This window comes from Drosophila elegans, unplaced genomic scaffold (assembly GCF_018152505.1).
Source record: "Drosophila elegans isolate 14027-0461.03 unplaced genomic scaffold, ASM1815250v1 contig_476, whole genome shotgun sequence".
Lineage (NCBI taxonomy): Eukaryota > Metazoa > Arthropoda > Insecta > Diptera > Drosophilidae > Drosophila > Drosophila elegans.
In genome coordinates, this window is record NW_024545863.1 from 3,348,443 (window position 1) to 3,375,342 (window position 26,900).

The 26,900-nt window shown below is 43.4% G+C and overlaps 3 protein-coding genes across 5 annotated transcripts; 2 read left to right on the forward strand and 1 right to left on the reverse strand.

The window, feature by feature from the left end:
• The first annotated feature begins 489 nt into the window (after positions 1-489).
• LOC108148684 (lateral signaling target protein 2 homolog) lies at positions 490-20,343 on the forward strand. 2 transcript variants are annotated; one of them, XM_017275829.2, is made up of 5 exons: positions 490-1,039; positions 15,875-16,015; positions 16,072-16,812; positions 16,876-17,999; positions 18,422-20,343. In XM_017275829.2, exons 1-5 carry the CDS (start codon positions 1,004-1,006, stop codon positions 19,413-19,415), a joined length of 3,036 nt encoding a protein of 1,011 aa, XP_017131318.1. In that variant the 5' UTR covers positions 490-1,003; the 3' UTR covers positions 19,416-20,343. The 2 variants fall into 2 exon arrangements, with proteins under 2 accessions (XP_017131318.1, XP_041565465.1); XM_041709531.1 differs by lacking the exon at positions 490-1,039 and adding an exon at positions 12,653-12,766.
• Positions 20,344-20,396: 53 nt separating this feature from the next.
• Positions 20,397-23,503, forward strand: LOC108148685 (cilia- and flagella-associated protein 58). Its single transcript, XM_017275830.2, has 4 exons — positions 20,397-21,057; positions 21,147-21,764; positions 21,842-22,158; positions 22,215-23,503. The coding sequence occupies exons 1-4, from the start codon at positions 20,531-20,533 to the stop codon at positions 23,426-23,428; spliced, it is 2,676 nt and encodes an 891-aa protein (XP_017131319.1). The 5' UTR covers positions 20,397-20,530; the 3' UTR covers positions 23,429-23,503.
• A 22-nt stretch (positions 23,504-23,525) lies between these two features.
• On the reverse strand, positions 23,526-26,888 carry LOC108148687 (cilia- and flagella-associated protein 58). Of its 2 annotated transcripts, XM_017275831.2 has the most exons (7): positions 26,729-26,888; positions 26,449-26,668; positions 26,103-26,392; positions 25,587-26,035; positions 25,215-25,531; positions 23,903-24,864; positions 23,526-23,836 (listed from the first exon to the last, which is right to left on the reverse strand). In XM_017275831.2, the coding sequence occupies exons 1-7, from the start codon at positions 26,819-26,821 to the stop codon at positions 23,567-23,569; spliced, it is 2,601 nt and encodes an 866-aa protein (XP_017131320.1). In that variant the 5' UTR covers positions 26,822-26,888; the 3' UTR covers positions 23,526-23,566. The 2 variants fall into 2 exon arrangements, with proteins under 2 accessions (XP_017131320.1, XP_041565466.1); XM_041709532.1 differs by having other exon boundaries at positions 23,526-24,864.
• Between the last annotated feature and the right edge of the window lie 12 nt (positions 26,889-26,900).

A 26,900-nucleotide genomic window follows, 5' to 3' on the forward strand; every position in this document is an offset into this window, starting at 1 on the left:
CATAAATATTTCTTTTAATAGACCATGGCAAAATGGTCGTTACAACGCAAGAGCTTATTCTAAAAACAAAAAATTCAAATAAAGCGCGATCAATTTAAATCTGTAATACTAAAAAAAATTAAAATAAAAACCAAACCATTTACACCTGCAATCATCGACAATCGATATTTTGAAGACAGTTTTGTGTGACCAAACGGTGAAGTGTGATGTAACGGATAAACATCGATAGGACCTAACTTTGAAAACATCAGTCATCGGTGTTGGTATCGGTGTTCTTCCACCTGTAGCGGTGAATTTGAATTTGTGGTGGGTTGGTGTTTTGCAGTGAAAGTTAGCGAAACGTCGAACTAACAGCGAAATGTTAGCGAAACATCGAACTAACAGAAGGAGAGAGATGGACGGATAAACATCGATAATCCCTGACAAACATCGATAAGATCGATACTTTAAAACCATCGATGACATCGGTTTGGCATCGATGTTCTTTCACCTCTAAATCGAAAAAAAACTTTGAACGGAACGCACGGATGTCGACGGAAATCGCGAAGGGCGGATGAGTGCTGCGCGAGTGTAATTTAATGGAATAGTTTACAATCCAGAGCTCCGAGTGGCCAGCTTCCGCTTCGACGCACTGCTCTGCAGGCTTTTAAAGCAATTCGACGCAGTTTCCGCGAGGGAAATGCAGCTCCAGTGATGAGACCGCAGAGTCACGCGTGTGAAGCGCACGAAAAGTGAAAAATAGAGCAAGAGGGAGAAAAAACAACAGAAACAGTGGCATTTAAATAAAATTCACAAAAAGTGTTAAAATCAGTAATGTGCATTTAGCAGTTGCCAAACAAATTGCATTGTTTCTTTGTTTTGTTTTTGGCTCGCACGCGCTAGTGTTGGTGTGAGTAAAGAGTGCGCTGCTGTGTGTGTGAGCGACAGCAAGGACAACAAACGAGCGGAAGAGAGAGAGAAAGAGAAGCAACAACTGTGGAGCTGCAGCTGGAAAAGCAGAACGATGGACACGTTTCGCAAGTGGCTGAACAAACCCAAGGTACAGTTGTTGTTTTGTGTTTTTCGCATAATTTATAACCGATAACCCGATTAGTAGTGCCTCCTTATCACTAAAAAAAGAAAAACAAAAAAGAAGCGAAAGAGAGAGACCGTGATTAATTAAGAGAGCAACAAATGGTGTCAAAGCAACGGTGTCGTTGTGCTCGTGTGTGTTAACTGTGCCGTTGTGACGTCAGCGTTCGCTTTGGCCCTGGCTTATTATAAAATAGCCCCCTCTCTTTCACACTCTTAACCGCATTTCATTTCCGATGATTAATCCGCTGACGTTGCAACAACAACGGCAGCAACTGCATCCCAGCACTGTTTTTGCACAATATGTGTGTGTAAACTGCACGCTCAATTCAAATTGGAAACACTCACCAACACACACGTATTAAAAGTAACAAAAAAAACAAATACATATGGCGCCAGTCCGTTCGTGTTGCAAATTACAAGCAAAGCAGCTAAAGCTAAAGCCAACTAATTTATGTATCTGCGCCTGGTAATTTGGGATCTGTTCTGTTCTTGGGGGAAAACCCGCTCCACTCGTCAGCGGAAAATCACTTGAGAACACTGAGAAAACAATGTCAAAGCTCCAGCGATTGAGGAGGCTATTCTTAGACCCCACATTCGTGCAATTCCAATTTACAGTCGTAGTCTCCTAAGGCGGATTTTCATGACCTAGTTGACTTCATAAGTCTCAAAAGAAATCCGAATTTTATTTCTATCCATCAAATACAATTAATGGATTTAAAAATACGCTTCATTTAATAAATTATTATAATAAAAAAGTAGACTTCAAAGGAAGAGTAAATATATTATTGCGAATTAGGGAGGGGATTTGTATATTAAGTTATAATCAAATTTAAGATTGAGGAAATTTAAAACTAAGATAATTGTCCCTGCTACCGAAGTTCGACTGTTTCTATTTTGGGAGCCCCCTTACTTTCGGTTGTCTGGAATATATACACAGTATACGTAAACCATTAGACCCTAGCCTCCAAAAATAAATCGCCGATGGAGCGACTTTTGTGCCCTTCTTCCAATTTTCCTCCCGATCGGTCGTCAATCAGTCAATCCGTTTGACATTTTGATAGCCGTCGCCGTATTTCTATTTCCATGGAGTGGCCAAGAGTAGGAAAAATGAAATTAGAAGCAATTTACACGCAAATCCATTAAATCAAAGGCAAACACCCTATATGGTTGTGCGGTGTGTGTTTGGACGACCTCGGTTACCTGGTGTGGAGGTCAGTGTCGAGACTTTGGTCGGGTGTTGGTGGCTCCACTCGGGGAATCGAATCAAATGGCAAACAGATGTCTGGTCTGTGGGCAGAAGGGCCTCGGATGTTTATGTTTTCGAGTGCTCGATAGCCGGGAACAGCCCGCTCACACAGACTGTATTGTCTGTATCTGTATCTGGCACTTCGATTAGATAATGTTGCGCCGAGTGGAGTGAGGGGATTTGCCTGCGCATCACGTTTATTAGCAGGTGATCGAAGAGGCTTGGTATTCATCGATTAGCGGGTGGAAAATATCGTTTAAATCACTGTTTGAAGTACGTTTCTTTCGCTTATAAGCATTGGAGCACAGTAAAATGCCACTTAAAATGCATATTTAGTGTCATTACTTTCAAATAACGAATTGTCACAGCAGGAAAATCAAGTTTAATCGGTGCAAACGACTTTAAAATGATTATTTTATTTCACATTTTTATTGGAAAATAATAGCTACACGAAAGTGTGTTAATCACTTGTGATATAGCTATCAAAATCAATAATAATATGTTGCATGCTTTTTGTGGAGCTATGGTAAGTGACATTAGAATGTTAATCTGACTGGTTGCATAAAAAACTCACCCTTGGCAAAGCAAATAAATCTTATAAGGAGGTTTTGTATTTCCTCAATGCTCAAATAGTTTTTTGGCCGTAAATAATTGAAAACATCGTTAAAACTTCACTGCCTGATTTATTACGCTCTAAATGCATTAGGAAATTCCAATTGGCTTTGCAAAAGTGATCAAAGCAAAATGGAAATACGGTTTTCTTCGGTTTACTTTCCGGATGCCTTGTTAGTTGCTCTCTACTTTGCTTTGTTAATTAACACACTTCTCCCCATCGGCCATGAACCCCCACCCCCACCCCACACTCCGCCCACCGCACATGCAACTCATAAATAACGGTACGTTTTCCTTATTTTCTTGGTGGTGGAAAATGCCTCCAAACGAAACGGAAAATCCACGCAGACGTCTAAAGTTTCTGCTTTTCTTTCTTACTTTTATTTAAGTGTGCAACTCTTTCGTCTGGCATCTTGGCATCACTGCTCTTCTTTTTCTTTCATTGACTGCACACAATTTTTCCGCAGTTGCTTCCTGGTCTTCTCTTTCTTTTCTTTTATTTTCTCGTCTCGTCTTTGTGATTGTGTCAACTTTCTTTCTCCTGCAAAGTGAGATTCTTTCGCCGAGGTCGCTTTTGTTGCGATTCAAAAATAAACAGAAACTGCAGGGGCGATAGCGTTGCCAGATGAATGTTGCAAGGCATTGCCATATCGGATTGCATAATGCGAGATTGCTTTGCTTTGTGGTGTGTCAACCCTGTCCGCTGCATTCTATTGCAGAAAAAAACAAATAAATACAAATAATGAGTAATTGAAGGTAATTTTTCCCTAAGAAAATTAAAAAATAACAAGTGTTACAAAACATAACTAAATAACTTATAAAGCACACAGCAGTAAAAAGTATATTTATAAGTCTTGTACCTCTCAGAAGAGTATGCAGTAAATGCAATTGTTTTTTCTTCGTCTGTGCATATAAATTTCCATAAAAACGAAACCGACGTCGCGGTGAAGACAAAAAGCGAGGAGAAACCCAGACAATGGAGGCTGGGAAAGAGGCGACTGCCCCGAAACCCAAATCCTAAAAAAACGCGATCGGATCCGCAGTCAATGGAACTTCCAACTGGCAACTGGGGGCCACTGAAAGAAGGCGGCACGCGCCACAGGCGTCTGTAATTGATTATCTTTGATACAGCGGGCACTCGATCTGTGAACCCAAAACCAATAGCATTACATCACTCTCCCATATTTAATTTGCTTGCATAAATACAATATACATATATTCCCATCTAAACTCGTACACTACACATAGGAAGTATTGTACAGACGATAAAGCAAACACTTTTATTTTTTTTCGCTTGCCTTTGGATACTTGATTATAAATGTTTGACGATGAATGAATATATACATACGTAACCAAATACAATAATATAAAGCAGAAATAGTGGGTGCGGGCTGAATCGTGTCTGTTAGTGTCTGCCAGTTGATCAGCATTATTGAGCACATGGCTCAGATTCGTATTTGGTAGTCAGAGTGTGCTGGTGGGGTCTTCCCAGTACTGAAACAGCAAAGGCCATTAAAATGTTCTCTTTCCTGCAGAGACTGAGTAATTCTTGAGCTTGGATTTTTTGAATTTTTGCGCTGTGATTCCTTGTTTGCCAAACGATATCTCTCATATGTCTTTGCATTGAAGTTGGCATTGAATTGTTTTACGTCTGAATGGCCAAGAAACAAAAGTATACCATAAAAAAGTGAAACCTATGGGTGGCTAGCAATAGCTGTTTTTGCTTTAATCGTTGATGTTGGTTTTTGTTTCTGTCCGCTTTTGTTTCGTTTTTACAATTATTTTCGGCTATTTCACGATTACTTTTTCTCTCCCAAAAAGTCTCGAACTCCCTCGGTTTTTGGAGCATGTTGCAAAGGTGTGCAATTATAGTCTGTTGCGTCGTCAGCACGAAAGCGGCCATTAACACAATAAACTCTGGCAGTCTGACTTGTGGCTTACAACAAAAAATATCCACAAAACAATTAAACATGAACTGGCAAAATGGAAATTACAACAATAAAAGCCGTTTAACAATTGAGCCTAAGAAAGTCATGACTGGACGAGAGTAAACTAGCAGATTGAAATGAGGGAACAAGGGGAAAACTTATATCTTCAGGGCCTCCTCTCCAGCTTTATGAAATTCACTTATTTACGCTTTCTTAACTCGATAAAGAAACAAGAGCGGAGAGTAAAAACTTTTCTGACAAAAGTGAAGGAAGTTAAGTGCCAGAGAAGTAAGCCTTGTTGTTAATGGCAAGAGATTATAATGCTCGTTTCTGTTTCAATGATGCGGATACAGTGCGTTTCGCAATCCTAACCACCTTATGAAACGACCTTTAAAAAAAATAATTACGATAAATAGAAAGATAAACTCCGAAGAAACCTGTTCAGGAGAGCTATTATTACCCCAAAATGTTGCGGGCTCTTGGTTCGTGTTGGTTTGTAACTCTACTTGTATTCTGGTAAATTTACATTTTAATACCTACCCTTTTCTGAATTCATAAATACTTATATGTAGCAAAAGTTATGAAAAACGCTGCTCGAATAACAAATAACATTTCTCAAGTTTAGTTTTTCAATATTTCTTGTTTAATGTTATCTTTACCATATTTGTTAACACCCATTAACCGCTTTACTGTTCTGAAACCCACTGCACAATATTACACGTTTTATACAAATAAAGTGAGTGCTTTAAGCTCATTTTCACCATCTGCGCCATGAATGGACTCCATGCGTATACGACCCGTTGGACAACTTCACTACGATTACAGATTTAATGCAATGCAACAATGTGTCTGTAACTCTCTGTACTTGTCTTTGTAACTGAGTCTCTGTTTGTCTGAGTGAATGTCTGCCTGTTGCTCGTGCCAACAACAACAACAACAAAAACAAAAATAATAGCAACCTGTTTCTTTCGGTGCATTTAATTTGGGCCATATTGACATGTGCCGCCACTGCCGACTTTGCTGCCGGCGTCACCGTTAACGACTTCTGCTTCTGCTCGCCGCTGGCCCCAATTCGATGTTCTAGTCTAGTAAAGCAAAGGCCGCCGAGGTGGGCCACAAATGTCGACTGTTGACTGCCAGTCAACATTACGAAAGTCTTGATAAACAGCATGCTGATGCAAGTCGCCTGAAAGCGACTCCACAATACTGAACTGTAAGACAGACATTTGTCATTTCTAATCACTATTCAAATTTTGAATTAACATGTTGATGGTTGGTGGTTTTAATCAAATCTGTTGGCATTTTTGCCCTAGATTGAATAAAATTGTTATATTTGTTGTCAAAGCAAGATAACTATCATTAAGTTTGCAGCTTATTAAAGATACTTTAATCAGCTTTCTGTTGAAAGATACTCAAAATCGATTCTAATTTACTGTCCGCTAGGCAGGCATTAGTCATTTCTGGAATCTGGAAACAGTAGAGCATTTGACACACATTTGACATTAATACTAATAATTACTATTGCAATTTAATGGGAATCATCAGCTTCACAGCTCTAAGATTAATTAAAGACATTTAACACTAATGTTTTCCACATCAGTCTCTATAATCATCATTCTGATGGCATTCAACTGAAAATAAATCATTGAAGACAATAACTAATGAAAGAATACAATTACAATGAAAAATAGTTAACCTTTAGTGATGTTGATTTACTTTGGTTAGTTTAGTGTCATCTGAGTTTAATGATTTTTCTGGAAATTTTTGCGACACCTACAAAAGATTACAGCATCGAATTCCACACGTTTCTACTTGAGGTCATCGTTTTATATATCTCTTAAGCGTAATTCATTGAAACGACAGCACGTGACCGGGCTTAAGGTTTTCACTCATTCAGCTTAACCATTTTATTTGCTTTGGATGATTTAATCAACTTGTTTTGAGTATCTCATTCCCTGGCCCCGCTTCCTTTTTCCCTGTGGAAATACTTAAACCAAACATTAGTTTGTCTATTGTCAGCTAGTTTTTGTAACTTTTCCACTGGGGGAGGTACAACAAATTATAATGAACTTAGTTGATAATACAGAGCACATATGGCAAGTCCCTGGTGTCTAAGTGGCTTAGTGACGCATTAAGTCGAACCAGAAATTATAGTGATAACAAAACACATCGCACAGACGATGTGTGAGTATTGAGGAATTGAGCACAGTAAAAACATGCTGATCGTACAGAAATAATGACTAAGGAGGGAATATAATTAGTGTCAGTCACTAATGATGACCCATAGAAAAAGGGAAAATTGAATCCAAAAAAAACTTTTAATTAGGTTCAGAAGGTTTTTTTTGTCTACAAACTTAACTGTTAATTATTTTCATTGTGTCAAAGTTTTGAGCAAATGAAATTCCCGAATAAGTAAATTTCCTCTACTAACACAATTTAATGCACTTAATCAGTAATCATGACCCAATAAGTTACATTTATATTAATTTTGACAAACGAAAAACCGGAAATAATCATATGCGCATGATTATAGCGATTGTCATGATGTAAGGGTAATGTAAAACGTAGATTCTCGGAGATCTTACAGATTAACTCGTTATCTTAATCGCTACTTGCGAAATTTCCCATGACCTCATTTTCTTCAAAGCCTTGCTAGAAACTTCGCTTAGTAATTTTCCGGCGATGCTGACATTAAACACACCATTCAGAATCCACTTTACCGATCGATATTTCGTTGTTAAAAAGAAAAATGGTTAAAAGGAAGGGGTCGAACCATTATCGGACTTTGAAACATATGTACTCCATTTCTGTGCTGTATATCTTTACATTTGCGATAAGATTGTGTAACATTTTGGAAACGAAAATTAAATATTTTACTGCACGCTCCCGGCTTCGCCTGGTTTGTGTTACCTTTTTTTGTGGGCTCTGCTCGATTATTTTCTTTATTTACTCACCTTTTTGCGGAAGGCAGGGCTTGTAAATGTTCGTTAAGCACTGGTTAGCAACTTAATCCGCATATTTATTTATTAATTTCCTGTTACTGCTGTTGTGGAAGCAATCAATAAAGAAATCGAAATTACTTTACAATGTTTTCATTGATTGTGGTTTTTGTTATCTCAACCAACTGACAGCTGTCCATTGAGCCGAGTGATTGGTGAGGCTTAAGGCGACTTTTTGAACACTTTTTCCTTGCTACCGAAATGATAATTAAGTTTAACAGGTCGAACGTGGCCCATTGGCTTTAGATAATTTCAGAAGCCATCTTTCCACGATCTCGAGCCTCCAAATATTGCTCAATTTATGACCCAAGGTGGACCGCTTGGTTCATTGGCCATCTTGGCGTGGAGATTGTGCCAAGGCAGACTACAGACTACGTGCCCGCTACTCCGATCAATATGTCAATTGTTCGTTACGCTTTTTGCCAGACGCGCAGACAGTTTCCCAAAATAAAAACGCTTTTCAAATGGCCAAACAAACGGTCAGCCGGGGAAAAGTAAAAGCGGTGAAATTTTCACATTCACATCGAGTCGATCTCCTCGAGGAGTGAGTGCAATGGCCACCGCTTCAGCTGCGCCGCAGCTGCGGCCTGGAAGCCACTCTCCTACTTTCGAATGGCAGCGGCATCGATTGCGGATTACATTACGCCCGCCAGACACCGCCGGCCATTGCGTGCCACTTATTACCTAATCCCCGACAAAAGCGAGCCCTACAGAGCGTCTAGAGCCGCTCGCGCTTATCAGCTAGCTGCGACACAGAAAATGCTACAGATATGCCAATTTTTAATTAATGTTTATTACTGCTAATACAATTAAACTGTTCTTAGAATTTTGATTAGAACTTAAATAAATTCAAATAAACATTCGTATAAAATATGAATCGAATTTTGTATTGTTTTATTTTATAAGGAAAACTTTAACATATTTATTCAAAGTCATTTCTTTTTTTTCTTAATTTTTTTAACCATAAAATGTACATTATAAAGAGTCAATTCCCTCAACTTTAGGTAAAGTGTTATTATATTGTTAAGAGTTTTGTACAATTGTTGACAATTAATTATGATTTTATATCTGCAAAATGTATTTAAAAGCTTTGCAATTATAAATGTTGTTGTTAAATCGTAAAATTTAGATAATATTTTCTCCCAGTGCACCGCTCTGTTGCATAAGGCGGTGTAGCAGGTCTGGGTCTTGAATTTTTCTTGCTGTGTCTGTGGCCGGCATATCAATGAGAGAAGCGGGAGATCGGATGCGCGTGTGGACGCCAACGCCCACGTACTGCACGTACAGCTGGTCTAAAACCCAGTCCCCTCCTGAAATCCGTTGGTTGGTTACTCAATTACCGACACTTCCGAGTGCCGGACGGACGCACTTTAACCCCCGCTGGAAAGTGAAAGCGATTTGAGGTTTATCTTCTCAGCTGTCATTGTCGGAATGGTGGGGGGATGATCGGGAGCAGTGTCAAGATTAATAAATACCAGTAGCAATGGCTCGCACCCAACGGAAAAACCCAAGAAGCTCCAATAGGAGAAGTAGAAGCCATAGAAATATCAGTTGGAAAATGGAATTCACATTTCGATACGCGCTCTGCCCGAAAAGGTAAAAAGTAAACCCCTCAATTTTAAGGTTAATCTGATTAGGCTACAAAAACTTGAGAAGGTGTTTTTTTTTGAGGAGCTAGAAAGGTGTGATTTTTAAACTTTAAAACTCTTGATAAACATTTTAGGAATTCAAAAAAAAATATAATAAAAAAATTTAATTTTATGTAAGAAAAACTAAATCTTTTTAGAAAAGTTTCAGTTTGTGAATCAATCAACATTATTTAAAGTTGATTAATAATGAGATAGAAATCTGTTAAAAATAAAAACTGGATTTTGGTATTATATCATCCATTTAATGTATTTATTTATTTATGTATCCTCTTTAACTTTTAACATGATTTTGCAATATTGCATTCAATATATTTAAAAAATAAAAATATTTGCTCAACGTTTATCGTTTTTTTTTTTTTTTTGTGGTTGAAACTGACGGATGCAAATAATATAACTGGAACCAACCTGTTGATCCGACTGTCCATCGATAATAGGAAGACAAAGGAAAAATGAAATAAAAACAAAGAGCTAAAAAGCGGAGGCCCGTTTGGCCTCCATTTATCATCGATTGCGACACATTTTTGGGCCTCATGAATATGCAATGGGGTCGATGATGATGACCTCTTTCTCCGCCTGATTTCCCCCTTCTTTCACCCACAATCGGTCTTTCTCCGCTCTTTAGTGTCTCGCGCCCATTATTATCCAATTTATTAAATGGCTTTTATTGGCATTCGTCTCTTGGGCACATTTTGTCATCTCTTCCGCATTGATTTGCCTTCGCCAGCTGTTTTCCCCCCTTTTTCCCTTCTGCTTTTGCATTTACAATGGGTAATTTCGATATGCAAATTTTTCGTTCGATTTGTTAAGAAATTGAATTCATTATGACATAATAAGAGGTCCACTGGTTTGGTTGGATCGGATTGGATATATAAAGTGTTAATTTTGTGGAAAGCCAAACGGTTCGTTCAACCTTCCACAGCTTAATGAAAATAAAAATCCTTAAAGCGACTTCCGCTAACCGTTCGCAAGGGTTATAATTTGTATAATTTACTTGTGTACACTTTGTTTGCCAAAAGTTGAATGCACCCGCGATAATTCGGTTTATTTCGGTTCGGCTTATGCTTTTTTGTGAGGGGTTCGAGTATTTGCCGACTTCAGTTTAATATTTCTTATCTTTAACGTTATGTCCTTCATCAAGTATTTCCGTTGTTCCCTTTTTGTTGTCATCTGCATATGTTCGTACATACAAAATCATTTATATATAGGCTGGCTATCGGCTGTGCTGATATTAAATCTTTGTGTTTACGCGCGTAGCTTTCATTTGTTTATCAAGCTCATTTATTTATATACGATTTGACCGTGACTCAGTTTTCACTCGGTCTATCCCTCTCTTTCTGTCTTGTAGCTTGCTATATAGGGGATGTAGCAGATTCCCCCAAAATACACTAAAAATGTTTTAATACAATTTTAACGAATTTCGGTTATGTCTGAATGGGAAATTCTCTATCTGTATCACCTCAAGTATTCATACGAATTGCTGATTTTTCGATTCTGCGAATTCCGTATTTGTGTGATTGCCTCGAGTGGTTTTCCCCATATCACACGATAATAAAGGGGGTATATATGTACATATATATATAGATATGTAAAAAAGGTTTAAATACATTTTACACAAACTGAGCTGTTGTTTTCATTATTTCAAATGCGACGCATTTTCTGATATTTTTATAGCCGGTTAATAATAGTTATATCGAATTAGTATTCTCTTATCTTAATGTGTTCTGTTAGCCGATTGGTGAGTTAACGTTAGTTTGCTCATTGCATGTGAATCGTTTATAATTATTAATTTACTTTCATGTCTTTTGACGAACTCACCTGAGTTAGATAGGTATGTGACTATCACTTAAATTGTATTTCCTTCGTAAAGTCGTTTTATTTCAGTTTTTCAATATTGTCGCAGGGCGAATTCTCGAGAATTTATTTTCATCTATTGACTGTGAATCGTTAGATGAGAAATTATCAAGAATTTGCCACATTTAGCACTTGCAATTGCTTTGAAATTTCAACCAATTAAATTAGGCGTTTAATTTGCAGCTTGAGAAGCGGGAATTGTGCAGAAATTGAATTCAATTGATCGGTAGTTCCCAGCTCAGGAGGTATTTTTCCAGACGTATCTCAATTAACCGATGACAGCAGGTGCCGGCACCAACTGACGGAATGGACCTGGACCGACAGACAAATTGAATCGTTAGGGGGTCGTGGCACTTGGCCTGCGACTCACCTCATTTGCCATTTTTAGAAACTGTGTTCAATTGGCGAATGTCTAATTGAAATAAAGGCGAAGCCAGCAAACATCTGCCAAAAAAAAGCTGGCTATTCAATGTCAAGTGCGTGTTTCAGCGAATCCTTTGCGTCAGCCAACTCGACCTGACCTGGTCCTTCGATTCCGAATGCCTTGGGGGCAATAAAGCCAGATATTCACATAGATACAACGTCGGGCTGTTTCGTCTGTGTCCTTGCCCTGGCTGCCGTCAAGGATACTGGGCAAGGGGGTGGGAAACTCGCCTGTTGCTGGTTCGAGGCCACAACTACGGACATCTGTGACGTCAGGCAGATGTTCATTCGGTCAGATGGCTAAATCACAGCCACCTATAGTTGTGAAAGTATTTAAATTTGCTTTTGCAAATAATTCAACATGATCTCAATAGTAATTTCTTTCGTTTTGCCATTAGAAAGTTGAAATCATATTGCCTCAATGCTCTTAATGCTTTAACAGTAATTCTCACATGTCAGCTTGAACACTTCCCTTTATGAATTGCATTTAATACTCACATTGGCGTAATTCGTTTTCTTTTTCAACTGGAATTGAAAGTGGTTCTCACCCACATCAAGTCGAGCGACAAATTTGGTTTCACCTCCATATGCCATACGGCACTATATCTCTAGATGTGTATATGTGTGTTTCTGTTATCGTCCGTAAACAGCAACTTGATCACAGATGAGGGGAGCGGTTACTCACCCTTAATTAGCTGATTGAACACAAACCAGTTGAAACAACAATTAAAATACTTGAACAAGTCAGTTTCCAGCCAGGCGGTATGCAAATAACTCAGTGGATAAACACAAATGTGCTCAGATATTAATATAAAGTCGACGTTAATGCAAAGGTGCGGTCTGTCTTAGGGGTAAACAGTGTCAAAGAACTTTTGCTGGCAACAAATGTTGCTTTGCTACACTTCGCTTGCGAATCAATTCATCAAATGTTTGTTTTCCTTCTACCTGAGTTTAATTTTGCCAGAACCTGAAGTGCAAACAAAGGTACTTTATATTTTATCACGACTGTTGCAAAAACGATTGCCATAATCATATTTTTGTGCCCCATTAATAAGTCTCGAATCTTTATTTCCCCTCTTTGGCAAAATTTACAATTTAGCTTCGCAAGAAGTGCCAGCGAAATCCTTGGAGTCAAACCTCCTCCATCTTCTCCTCGTTCCGCTTGGCTCGAAACAAGCTTAAAATTTTTAATTACCATTTAACTTTTGCCTTTTTGTCAGCTGGTGTTGCTGGTGTTGGTTTTCAACTCTTTAATTACATTTGGGATTTAGCTAAATATTTTATGTATTTATGAAACATGTAAATGGCTTTTGATATTAATTCGTTGGTATAAACTTCAAGGCTACGTAAATCTCGCCATACAGTGAGAAATTTTGTGACATGGACATTCTGTTTATTTTAAAATTCACTTAATAATAAAAAAAATTAGACTGATATTTCATTATAGCTCTCATTTGGTTATAGACATTTTCATATTATAAATTGTTGAACACGTTTTATATATTGTTAACTAAATTTTGGTTCCCTGCTTGTAATACCAACTTTCGGGTTATAAATTGTAGTGCGACCCTTAAATTTAAAAAATAACTTTTTCTTCCCCTTTTTAAGCCCCGAAAAATATGAAAATATTTAAAGTGCCGACCGAAATTATCAATAATCATTTTTTGTTTATCATATATACTTTCCTTATCCACTTTATATGGAACCTTCTCACATATGAAACTCCCAAAACCCCCATACCCCAACCCTCCCAACAGACTGCTTTTTTCAAATTGCGGCGCTAATTAATGGCTACAACGACTGGCACTTACAAAAAGTGGCTGGCGTCGACAACGTTTTGGCCAGCGTCGTCATGACGGCCAACAGAATATGGGAATGGGAACGGGAATTCCGTAGGGGCCAAGGAGGCCGGTGCGGTGAGGTGAGGGGCCTTCTTGGGCAGTCATTGAACTATTTACGCATGGCCTTGCTCAATTTATATAATTTATAATTCTCAATTGGATTTCTTATTCGTTTTTGCTGCGGCTATGCCATTCCCCATAATGTTGCTCATAAATGTGCGACTGGGCAGAGAACCAAACACACGCCAAATGAACCTCAAACATTTTTAGAGCTTTGCTCATTTAATTGTTGTGTAAACAAATGGCAAAACCAAAAAGGAAAACAAACTTTACCCTTGGGCCTATGACGAAATGTGTAAGAAAACCCGAAAACGATATTCTGCATCGATTCATCGAATGGCGTGTGGTGATTCATTCAAAACCACTCACATGCATTTGCTCATATGGAATCGTTATTATTATTATAGTTTTACTTGACGCCATGATATAACTGCACAAAAAAGTAGCAAAACAACCTATATTGTCTATATTAATTAATTTCATGCATTTTCTTATTACTAACACAATGATAGGCAAGAAATATTACATTTCTATTTTGTATTTAAAATCTTTTCAAATTACTCATCAAGTAATAGTCATTCACACACTTTAATCTAACTACTTCTAATATTTTTCTCTATGTGTACAACGCTAAAGCAACGCAAAGCTAAAAATCTTTTAATAATCAAAAATAACTTTGCACTCACATCAACTGAAACATGAGCATAAACAAACACTTATTATTTTAGAGGTCAAAATCAACAATTGTTATCAAACAAATTGAAACAATAAGAAGATTGTTAGATATTTTTTCTGTGTGGAAATCTGACTACCATCGTAATTAGTCTTTGTTGTGGCACAGATTTCCCTTGAACAATTTGCCAGCTATATACCTAGTATACTCGTTTTCGAATGTGAGTTAAAGTTTCGTGGACGCCCGCCAACACCTCAAACCTCCGGCTCACTGACTACCTCACAATCCAGCGATAAACCTGCCAAACTGCGCAGTTTTGAAGGCGGAGAGTCAACGCTTTTGACTCGACGTGTTTACCTTTATAATAAACACATTTCGTTTCGTGCATTTGTTTCCTTTCCACCACGGCCAGCTGCCTGCTCTTGCCGCTGTTGATATTTAAGCAGAGCACATATGCGAAACACAACAAAACACAGCTCACAACTCACAGCTCACAACTCACATCACTCAAAAGCCCGGTGAAAACAAGTTCAACCGCCGATAACTTGCTCTGTCGCCTGCGCAGCACCTTCCCCTTTGTTTGGAAAATCTCGTGCGATTTGTTGGGGTTTGGCATTCCGCTTAAGTAGAGCCACGTGATTTAATGGATCATTGAGATTTCAGGCACATTGCAGATAAGCCCACTTGTTGCATGTTGGATGGGAAAAAAACTCATCTAAGATTGCATCATCTTGATGGGTAGAGGAAGCCTCTTCGCTGTTTCATATATGAGGCATAAAATTGTTATTCGTAATATCAGCTTACAGCACCGATTGCAATATCGATGCTACCGATATAGCGACGATCATGCTAATAGTATCGGAACTCAGTTCAACAAAATTGTTTCTTATCAGATTGGCTATTATTGCATTAAATATTTATATAAAGATTTGTTGTCTATAAATGCTAGAATGTCTCAATTACTTAATTAAAACGAAGTAAGAGTTAGAACCGCATATTAACATTTCATTCTTCAACATTTTATGAAATAAAACCGCAAACTTATTGCCATACATTTTATAAAATAAAATTTCGCTATTAGTAATTTTTTAAAATTATTTATCGTTACTCATATTTTATTGTGAAATGTGAACTCCCTGTTGATTTATAGTTTTGTTCGGCTCTGTAAGTCCCCAACATTTACTTATGTACGTGATTTTTGGATCTGTTGTGAAATCAACCAAAATTAGCGGTGCTAATTTAGCCGGTCATCTATATGCCTGGATGATAGCGTATACGTGTTTAGTGGCTCGTTGAGTCATCAAGTACCTTTAACACCACCCTCTCCCCAATCCCATCACCCACTGCAGTTGTCACACGATCCCTCAAGTTCAGCGATTGCCCATAACAATTTGTTGCACTTGGGCCAAAGCGATAAGCTGGTATGAGCTCAGTTTGGGGGAAACCGGGAAGGCAGGGGCACCACCTTATCTACGTCCAGTTACTCATCCAAATTGCATCTCCATTTTGTTTTTGCAGGCTGATGACAAATCGCTGCTGGCCCGCTTCTTTCATGCGGACCGATCCCTCACAGCTGTGGCCAGCGAACTGGACAGCTTCGATGGACGGGCGGAGCCGGATCGATGCACCAGACTGGTCAGCAGGCTGCGTCAGAATCAGGTGGGTTACCCAAAAGCGCGCTTATTTGAACATAAGTAAAACAGTATTATCTACAGGACAAAGTGCTGGCCATCACGAATTTGATAATGGAGGAACTGCTGGGCGAAGATCGTGATCCGCGTGCCTTCCGCGCCAAGTTCCCCGAGGAGGTGCTCCAGGAGAACCTGGCCGGGCAGCTGTGGTTCGGCGCCGAGTGCCTGGCCGCTGGATCCTCGATCATGAACCGGGAGACGGAGAGCAAGGAGATGCGTCCACTGGCGCAGGCGGTGACCAAGAGCTTGGGCAATGTCCGCGTCCTGCTGCGGGACCAGTGTTTGAAGAACAACGTGCCCAACAGCAAGACACTGCACCTGGACCTGAACGACACCACCACAGAGCAGCTGTACGAGAGTCTGAAGATCTTCGACCGCCTGTTTGCCGAGTTCGAGTTGAGCTATGTGAGCGCCATGGTGCAGGTGAAATCGCGCCATGAGTACGAGATGCAGCAGTGGATCGGGGTGCTCTTCTCGGAGACGCTGCAGCGGGCTCTAAAGATTGGGCTGCTCGATCAGGACATGGTGGATGCCTTCGATCCCGGCCTGATGTTCTCCATTCCTCGCCTGGCCATCGTTGCCGGTTTGGTGGTCTATGCCAAGGGACCGCTCAACATGGACATGCCGGGCGATCAGCTGTCTGAGATGTTCCGTCCCTTCCGCACAATCCTCATCAAGATCCGCGATCTCCTGCGTAACCTCAACAAGCAGGAGCTCTACCAGCTGGAGAAGCTGCTGTGCACCAACGAAGACATCAACACCAAGGTGCGTTTAGAACTTAGCATGGCTAGATATTGGAAATTAATATATTTAATGTTTTAATTGCAGGTGCCACTTGGTTCGAGCAGCATCGAGGCACCCAGTCCGGAGCACAGCTCCAATCCTACGACAAGTGGTAGTCAGTATAACAACAACAGCAGCAACAACAATAACCACAGCAGCGGTGGCACCACCACCACAACCACAACCACGGGGGCAACCAGTACGCACAGGACTGTGGAGCGGCTGGTGGATCAGCGAAACAACAATAACAATAACAATAGCAACAGCATCAGTAGCACCAATCCAACAGTGGAGGAAGCTACCCTGCGCTCTCCGTCCATGTTGTCGTTGTCGCCCACCAGCACGCCCACCGCCTCGCCCGCCCCCTCGCCCACGCCCTCGCACTCGATAGCCTCCACCTCATCGTCGGCCACCAGCTCTACAAATCCGCCAGCGGACTGGAGCGACGGCGATGATGAGGACGAAGACGACGATGACGATGACATTGAGGTGGATGAGGAGAATTTGGAGAGCAGCGACGACGACGACACGGACGAGGAGCAGCTGCTCAAGGACATTGTGGCGGCGGACTGTGCCTCCGGCTACCTCATACCCAACACCAATCTGGGCAACCTGCTGCAGCCCCAGGAGGTTCCTCTCACGGACAACTTCGTGGCCAGCGAAGACGACGAGTACGGAACGGGGGAGCAGCAGAGACAGCAGCGGGCGCCGGAGGAGGAGGAGCCCAGCACGAGTGCTGCCATGCTGGCGGCCACCCGCACCCTGCAGCGGTTGCGCCTGCCCAGCAGCGACACCGATCCCCTAGCCGAGCCCACGACAATCAAAGCGTCCGAGGAGCAGCTGCAGAAGCAGCAGCAGCAGCCAGCCGTGCCCAGCGGACGCCATCGGGAGAGTCACAGTCACCGCCATCACCAGCGCCACCACCACCACCACCACCATCATCACCATCACCCACATCAGAATCAGCATCAGCATCAGCACCGCCAGCCGCATCCGCATCGCACAACTCGCAGTGGTCGCAAGCGCTGCAGCCTGGAAGCGCCGGAGGCGGAGACGCACACGGCGGAGAGGGAGCAGCACCTGGCCAGTGGTGACACCAGTGCCGCCTCCTCGCTGTCCGACGACGTGTCGCTGGCAATGCGCAACACCACGGCACGACTCAAGTTCAAGTGAGTAATTGTAAACACAGAAGTTCCATAAATTTAACAGAATTTGAATAGATGACTTTTAAAGAACACATTTAACTTAATGTTTCATAAATTTAACAGAATAAGAATATACGACATTTAAAGTACAGATTCAACTTAATTCTTAGCAACAATTTATTTATATTCGTAGAGTAAAGGTTAAGTAGATTCGTTTTGGGTCGTTAAAAATGTCATTAAAAAGTTAAACAAGGCTACCATGGAACTGTAAAATCGCGAGACTATAATTCATTTTTCAGTTTGTTCTATTGCGCTCATAAAGTAAACATTTATGACTGGGAAAAAACAATTTTAAATTTAAAAGGAATCTAATTAATACTAATGCAGCACAGTTGCCCTTGTTTTCAAGTCTAATTTAATATTTAATTATGTTTTTCCATTTGAAGGAGCACCGAAAATCTGCTGCACCGCCTGTTTGTCTGCATCGCTGGGGTGGCCGACCAGCTACAAACGAACTTCGCCTCCGATCTGCGCCAGATTCTGCGCAGCGTGTTCCTCATGAACATGTCGTCCGCTCAGGAGGAGATCGAAATACCGGAAAAGACAAAGGAGTCGGAGCTGTTCGAGTTCCGGGCATCCGAGAACGATGTGATACAGGAGAGCGCCGGCTCCAACCAAAGCATTTACTCAGCGGAGGAGGTCAATCCCGAGCTGGACAATGTGTTCAGCGCCGGCGGTGGCAGCCAGGCCACTGGCCAGCGCCATTCCGCCGGCGCCAGTATGCAGCGGAACAACACTATCGATCTGGCAGGACAGCCGGGCGAAGGAAGCCCCAGTGGACCAACGATGGCCAGCAGTCGTGCGCATGTGACGCGCAGTCGAAGTCTTGGCGATCAAGAAGTGGCCAACACGGCCACGAGCAGCAGCAACAGCAGCACCCAACTGCATCAGCAGGAGCAGCAGCAGCAGCAGTTGCAGATCCAACTGCAGCGACAACGCAACAATTCCGTGGGCAGCAACACGCCCTCCAGCGCCTCCTCAACCAGTTCCAGCTCCGAGCAGAATTCGCCGGTGAGTGCCAGGAGCGGCAGTCGCCGGCGGCTGCAGAGCAACAACGAAACCCAGATGCCCTCCTCGGCCACGTCCGCCACGTCGGCCACGCTCTCTCCGCCCGCCTGGATACCCGACGGCAAGGCGCCACGATGCATGGCCTGCCAGACGCCCTTCACTGCCTTCCGACGGCGCCATCATTGCCGCAACTGCGGCGGTGTCTTCTGCGGCGTCTGCTCCAATGCCTCCGCTCCGCTGCCCAAGTACGGACTGACCAAGGCGGTGCGCGTCTGCCGAGACTGCTATGTGCGCGAGGTACGCTCGGGACTGGGTGTCCAAGGTGTCCAGGGAGTGCAGAGTGTACAGAGCGTCCAGGCCACCGCCTCTTAGGATTGGCCAAAGGCGCTAGCCGGCGCAGCTGACGACCAAAAATGTGGCCGAGATGGAGACGGAGGAAAAGCAAACTGTGACTCGCAATTGTTCCGCAAACAATGTTTTCTTTATTTTATACGTAATCCTAATCCCATTAAAACTGGGCCCATGACCACAGCCAGGGCCCGAGTATATAGATCACATATAGTATATATATATCTTAAATATATATAACCATAGCTATATATTTTTTATTTCCAAAACCAATTGACCAACTGAGCGTCTATCAAAGCTGCGATCCGAACCACAACGACATTTGTTCATATCAAAAGATAGCGCCAGCTTTAAGTTCGGCTTGCATTTTTACAAATATCACATTTTGTTATCTGTTCTTCGTTTTGTTCGTTTTGTTTTGGGGCTTTGGGAAGCACCTTTTAAATCTAAATTTAAATGTGTGGACAAGAATGTTCTACGCGTTAGCTTTAACCTTGCAAAATCCTTTGTCACTAGCCAAGGCCTTACTATATTGCAGTTAGAGTTATATAGATAAATGTATATTTTTCTAGCGTTGAGTATCATTGTGCGAGTGGGAGTGGGAGTGGGAGTGTATCAAGCGGATTAGTAGACGTTAATTGTAGCAGAAATTTTTGCGAAACATTTTTGTGATTTATCGTAATTTTATATGTATTAATTCCCTTATGTTAAAGCGTTTCTATCTGACCTAGCTGGAATAAATAAGTACGTAGATGTATGTGGCAAGATGAAATCCTTAAATTGAAATTCAACAATAATAACAACTATATTACCACTAAAGATAAACATATATATATAAATATATATATTTTCTGATTCAAACTTGTATAAAGAGTGTAACAAAAGAGAAATCTGTAAATTGAGTTTAAGAAATATACGCAATTTTATGCTTAAATAAAATAAATTAATTCAACTGAATGTTTTCATTACGATTTTACGATTGATGTGATTCCTGATCACAATGTAATTCACTTAAACGTCACACTGATACAGTTTCCTTCCCGTTTAATTTTAATTTATTTATTTTGTTTGGTTTCTGGAGGACTTCTTCGTTCTTCTGTTGATTAATTGTTCCTTTGTTGTTGATTGATACCCTTAAGATGTCGGTTGTACAGCGCAAGTTGGTCAATTTCCCGAAGAGTGAAAGGGCCATCTCTGCTATTTCCAAGTCTTCTTCGACGGTGGACCTGGAGGAAGTATTCCGTGATAGTATAGAACCGGCCCAACTAAACCTGGTTCAAGATCTCGACGAGCAGTTCTTCGCCAACTCCTACCGACTGGTGCAGAATGTCAGCGATCGCCACCCCACCCTGGCGGCCAGGTTCAAGTTTTTCGTTGACATCCTTTATAGACTCCATGGCCACTACATCGCCGCAGTGGAGCAAGGCAAAGCGATGCAGTTGAAGGTGCAATCGGCGGATGAGAAACTGCAGCTGGCCCTGCAGACCACGTCCACCTCGGAGGCGATGATGGAGCACTTGCGCGAGTCCCTGGAGGACGCCTGGCGGAACGAGGATGCCACCAAGAATCGCGAGGAAACCATGCAGCTCCAGCTGATGAAGCTGGTGCGCAGCGATCAGCCAACTCTGTTCAACAGCGCTCTGCCGGAACAGATGGCACCTACAGCGTGAGTTTGAGACAATAGATGATCAATAGATAAATCTACCAAATCCTGTATCGAGTTTTACTCAAATAGAAATGTGTTTTTACCTGCAGGAAGGACTCCCCCATCCGGAGCTTGATCTATCGGGAGCGCGATCGCCTGGCCGGCGAGCTGAAGGACTACCAGAAGCGTCTGAACATGAACCGCCTGTACTCCGAATCAGTGGAGGGTATGCTGGAGGTATCAAAGGAGACGATTGCCAAGCTCAATCAGCGGGTGAAGGTGGCCGAGTCGGAGAACTTTCGGTTGGAGCACAAGTGCAACAAGGAGCAGGAAAAGTACGAGGAACGGCTGTTGCACATAAACAAGGAGTTGGCCCACGTGTTGCAGCAGAACCAGGAACTTGTGGTATTGGAGAAGGACTTGGCGGAGCTGACCGCCGCCAACGAGGCACTGAAGCAGCGCAACGATCGTCTCACGCGGGAAAACTATAACTTTTCGAAGACCTACCGCCTGCTGGAGGACGAGAAGCTCAAAATGCAGACGAGCCTCAAGATGGCCGAGGATTTGAACAATGAACAGAGACGGGACAATGCCGATCTGGAATTCGCCAGCCGCACTGCCGAGCGGAACGCCAAGAAGTTGGCCGTCGACTCGCTGGTCCTGGAGCGACGTTTCATCCAGCTGGCCAAGAAGAACTCGGAGTTGAACGCTCAGGTCCTGGCTTATCAGTGAGTAGCATAAATAATAAACAATATAATGTTGTAGAAAAGAAATCTGTTGTGAATGCCGGAAACCCACATTCCAGAAGTGAGATCAAGGTTCTGGAAAAGAAAATCATGGTGATCACTGGCAAGCTGGACGAGGCTATCCAAGAGAGGGACGACATGACTCGCGCCAGGGACAAGCTGAGGATAGAGAACACCCGTCTCAACGACATTGCGTCCGGAGTGCGCCACGAAATCGCTGTTGTTCGCCATCAAATGCAAGACCTGCAAAGCAATGTTAACCGGGCCAACACTCAGCTGGACGAGAGGGACCTGCAGGTGCAGAAGATAGTCCGTGAGAAGAGGGAGCAGACCTTGGAGCTCAACGACGCCTACAAAAAGATCGATGGCATCGAGGGTGGATATGCCATAAATAATTATTTTAAGCACAACATAAACTGCTTCTCCTTCCAGAGGCTCTGTCCCTGAAAACGGAACGCGTGGAGGCACTCCAGCTGGCACTGCAGCAGAAGCATCAGGACTTCGCGAACGCCAAGAAGCAGATGGAGACCATTCACTCGGAAAAGGTGCTGCTGATCAAGACAATGGACATGTGCTCGCGGGACCGCTCCACGCTGCAAAGCACGATGACCAAGCTGACGCACCAGATCAACCAGATGACCGCCTCGCTGGCCATCAACGAGAAGGAGATCTCCGGTCTGGGCAACCAGATTGAGCAGCTGAACCGCACCGTGAAGCAGAAGCAGAACGAGATCCATGCCAAGGGTCGCCTGTTGGCCAGCACCCGGTCCGATCTGCGGGAGACGAAGTTCCGGCTGGAGCAGTCGCAGCTCACCATAGATTCCGATGAGAAGCGATTCAAGACCATGTCCGCCGCCCTGGAGGAGGTCAAAAAGGAGAAGAGTCTGGTGGGCCTGCAGATGGTCAGGCGGAACGATGAAGTGCGTCTGCAGAGGGAGAAGCTGGAGATGATGCAGAAGGCCATCGATCGGGGTACCTTGCAGTACAACCAGAGGCTGGAAGACATCCGCCTGCTCAAGCTGGAGATTGTCAACCTGCGGATGTCGCGGGAGTGCATGCAACGCGAGGTGGGCAACCGGGCGACCATGCGCCATCACGTGGTCCGACTGGAGCGGCAGCTCAACCAAGAGCGGCTCAGGGTATCCGCCTACTCGGAGGAGTTGGCCCGCCCCTGTCGCATCCACCGCTGGCGCGTCCTGCTCGGCAAGGATCCGCGTCGCTTCGAGCTCATCCGCAAGGTGCAGCACCTTCTGCGCCGGAACATACGCCTCTCCGTGGAACGGGAGAACACTGCCAAGGAGCTGGAGGACCTGAAGCGCCTGCACGAGGAGTTCAAGCGCCAGATCAAGAACCTGCCCGATCCAAGTGTGCGCCAGAAGCTCTGTCTCCAGCAGCGCATCAATCGCCGCCAGAGTCGCCAGCTGAAGGTGATGAAAGCCGAGCTGAGGATCAATGAGATCGATCTGAAGGCGCGGGAACACCTGATAAAGGGCTTCCAGGAGCAGTTGCGATCGCATCATCGGCAAAATCCGCAGCTCTTCATTGGCGGCGGGGATGCAAAGGATTCCACCGCCGAGACAATCGACAGTAACTACCTGGAGCATATATTCGATTTCTCCTCAGCCTGCGGATCTAAACCAACGTAGTGATGGTGTCTATATGCTATAAACATCGAGGTATCTTTTACACTTTGAAACAATTAAAGGGAAACCTTTTTTAAATGTTTATCTTTCTTTCTGTCTTTATGGTTAAAGTAACTTTTATTTTGGTAGTATTCCTGTTATTTAGAGTAAATTACTAACCATCTTAAAACCTGCTCCCAAAGTTCTTGGCAGTTGGGCGGGTGCCGAATAGCAGTGCATCTGCTCCAGCAACTGTCGCTCCTCTAGGAGTTTCTGCTTGTGCTTCTTTTCCTCCAGAAGCTGGGTTTTGGTCAGCGCCAGATTTACCCTCATCTCCTCCAGCTTCTCCTTCTTGGACCTCTCGTCTGCCTCCCTGGCACTTAGTTCGGCCTTCAGGACCTTCAGTTTGCGATCCTTGGCGGATAAATTAGCCTGTTCGGAGTTAAACAGAAGAATGTAGGGTTTAATACTTTTAAATTCAATTAACTTCTGACTTACCTTAACGCTGTTTAGCTCCGCTCGGACTTTGTGACTGGGCAGCTTGAGCATGAACTCGCGCAAAGCTGCATATAGCTGTTGGGATTCGTTCAGGGCTCGCTCCTGCTCCAAAGCAGCCACGTTCTGCTGGAGCAGCTGCTTGCGCAGGATACTGATACGACCCAGGAGATCCATCTTCTCGGGATCCTTGCCGCTCAGCAGACGCCAGCGATGGACGTTCATGGGCGTGACCATCTCATCCTGCAGGGCACGCGCCTTGATCCTCTCCTGGTTGAGCATGCGGTGCATTTGGAGGAGCTCCTGGCGCAGATCCGCTGCACTCTCCCTATCCGCACGCAGGACATCGCGTTCCGTTCGCAAATTCTTGATCTCCACGCCCATCAATCGCATGTCGTCCTGGTACTGGCTGCACTGCCTCTGGGTCTGATCGTACACCGTTTGGAGGTTCTCCTGGCTGTGCTTCAGTCGCTCGAACTCCTCGTTCCGCTTGGTCAGCGCCGCACTGATCGCGTTCTTCTCGTTCATCAGGTTGTCCACATCCTTGCGCAGGCGGGCCAGCCTTTGCTCGTCCTCCTGCAGCGACTTGGCATGCCGATCGTTCTCCTTGCGCTTGTCCAGCAGCTCCGCCTTGGTGTGCTGCTGACCCAGCTGGGCGTGGCGGATGTCGTTGCGCAGCAGGCGTCGCTCCTTCTCCATGCGATCGATCTGCAGCTGCAGCTTGGACAGCTCTGCGTCCCGGTAGCCGATCTTCGCCTTCAGTTTCTCCACCAACGCCTGCAAGTTGACCAGTTGGTCGCGAAGTTTCTGGCGCTCCTCGTCGGCCACCTGGACACTGCGCTGAAGGGTCTGGCGTTCGCCAGCCAGGACATCATGCTGTTGCTGGAACTTCGAGCACTTGGCCTCCAAATCGCTGATCGTGCGCTTCAGTTCGATCTCGTAGTTCTCCTTCAAGTGCATCTCGTCTGGGAAAAAACAGATTTGATTTTACATTTTAAAGTAAATCCTTAAACAAGAAAAATAGCAAATTTCGGAAAGCCAAACTTTTTAAAAAAGATGAAGCTTTCTCGCTTTTACGCAGCATTTATTAATCGTTATATGATATCGTAGGTCGATTTAAGTAAAATAATTTATATATATAATATAAAAAATATAACATCGTTCAATTCGCTATAATATTCAATATGCAAATCGATTGGCATTTACAGTTAAACAATGTTTTTTAGATCAATTTTCACAATCACTTTCCTAGTGATCTCGATCAAGAATATATATACTCTATATAATCTTGTCTGAAATTATAATAAAAACCTACTTTGAAGCGCATCCAACTTGTCTATCCAGTGCTGAATCTCGTCCAGCTTCTTGGTCTTCTCCTTCTTCAGCTTGCTGGCATCCTCGTTGAGTTTCTTCAGCTTGGTGTCCATGGTGGTGATGGTGTCCTTGAGAGCTCGCACTTCGTGCTGCGCCTCTTGATGCAGGGCGTTGCTCTGCTCGAGTTGTTGGTGACTGGCCTGCAATTCGCGCCTCAGGGAATCCCGCTCCTTCGTCAGATTCTCGTTGTTCTTCTCGAAATGGTGGACCACGCGGCGCATGGACTCCAGTTCCTTGTCCTGAGTGCCCAGCTGAGTTCTGTAAGAGTGTTTTGTTCTAGTAGAATTACGCTTTTGAAAATAGGGCCCATTACTTAAGTCTTATGTTCTGCTGCTCCACTTCTCGTTTGGATTCATCTAGTCCGGCGTATTTCCGAGCAATTGTCTCCTGGGACTTGGCCAGCTTGCCGTTGTCCTGGCGAACCTTAATCAGCTCATCCTCGCGCACCTTCAGCAGATTGATGCGTTGGTTCAGAGCCCGCTTATTCTTATCCCGCTCCTGCACTGTGTACTCCAGATCCACTGTGATCTTGGCTAGCTTATTGTTGGTGGCGTTGTGCTGGGTATTCAGATGTTCCAGGTTCGTCTTCAGGGACAGAATCTGCAGGTTCTGACGCACTTTCACTTTGGTCAAGTGCTCGTTGGCCGACTTCATTTGGGATATTTGCTCCTGGTAGCGGGACTCTTCGCTCTTCATCGTGGAAACTTCCTTGGACAAGGCATCGCTTTTACGTTTCAGGTTGCAGGCATCGCTGGAGGTTTCCTAAATATAAAGAATACGAAAGTTAACGAACAAGTTTAGGTGTTGTAACATTGAGAGGGCAACCAACATCTAGTAGCTTCAGTAACTCCTTGTTTTTGGCCTCCAATCCCTCGATGGTACTGTCCAATTCCGTGGCATATGTCCGTTGCAACTGCAACCTCTTGTTGAGATCGGTGATCTCGGCTGTTAGGCGTTCCCGTTCCTTTCCATCATCACGTTTGCTCATGGCCAGTCGCTTCTCATTGAGATGGGCCACCATTTGCTCCGATTCGTCCAGCTTTTCACGCAGACTCAAGACCTCATCCTGGGCGGACTGTTCTCGGATCTGAGCAGCATCCTTTTGCCTCCAAGCACCCTCTGTTCATTTAGTTTAGTGACTGTTTGCTATTTTAAATTAGTTTCAGTTTAGTTACCTATGACTCCTCGAAGCTCCTCAATGGTGGCCATGTCCATTTTGGTCACACGGGCTGCATTTTCCAAGCGTGCCTCCAGGCTTTCGATCTCCTTTTGCAGATCCTGGGAACGTTCCTTCTCCATCCGCAGATCGCTTTTGTAGCGCGTTCCACAGATAAGCAATCTCTGGACATTATCCGCATTGTTGGGGGTGTCCTTTTGACGCAGAGCTTTCGTTGCCTTCGGACAATAATTAAATATTAATAATTTCGATTTGTTTTTAATCTTTTAAATTTTAACCTCCGGGATCTTATCGCATAACTCCTTGAAGAAGTCATCATCGAAATCATCTGGAACCAGCGGCTCATCTTCTGATCCGGAAGCCTTCGACATCTTTAAGTTCTAAGGTCCTAGGCACATTATTGACCAAACCCAATGGCGTAACCTTGTCCTGGCAACAAGTTGCCATACC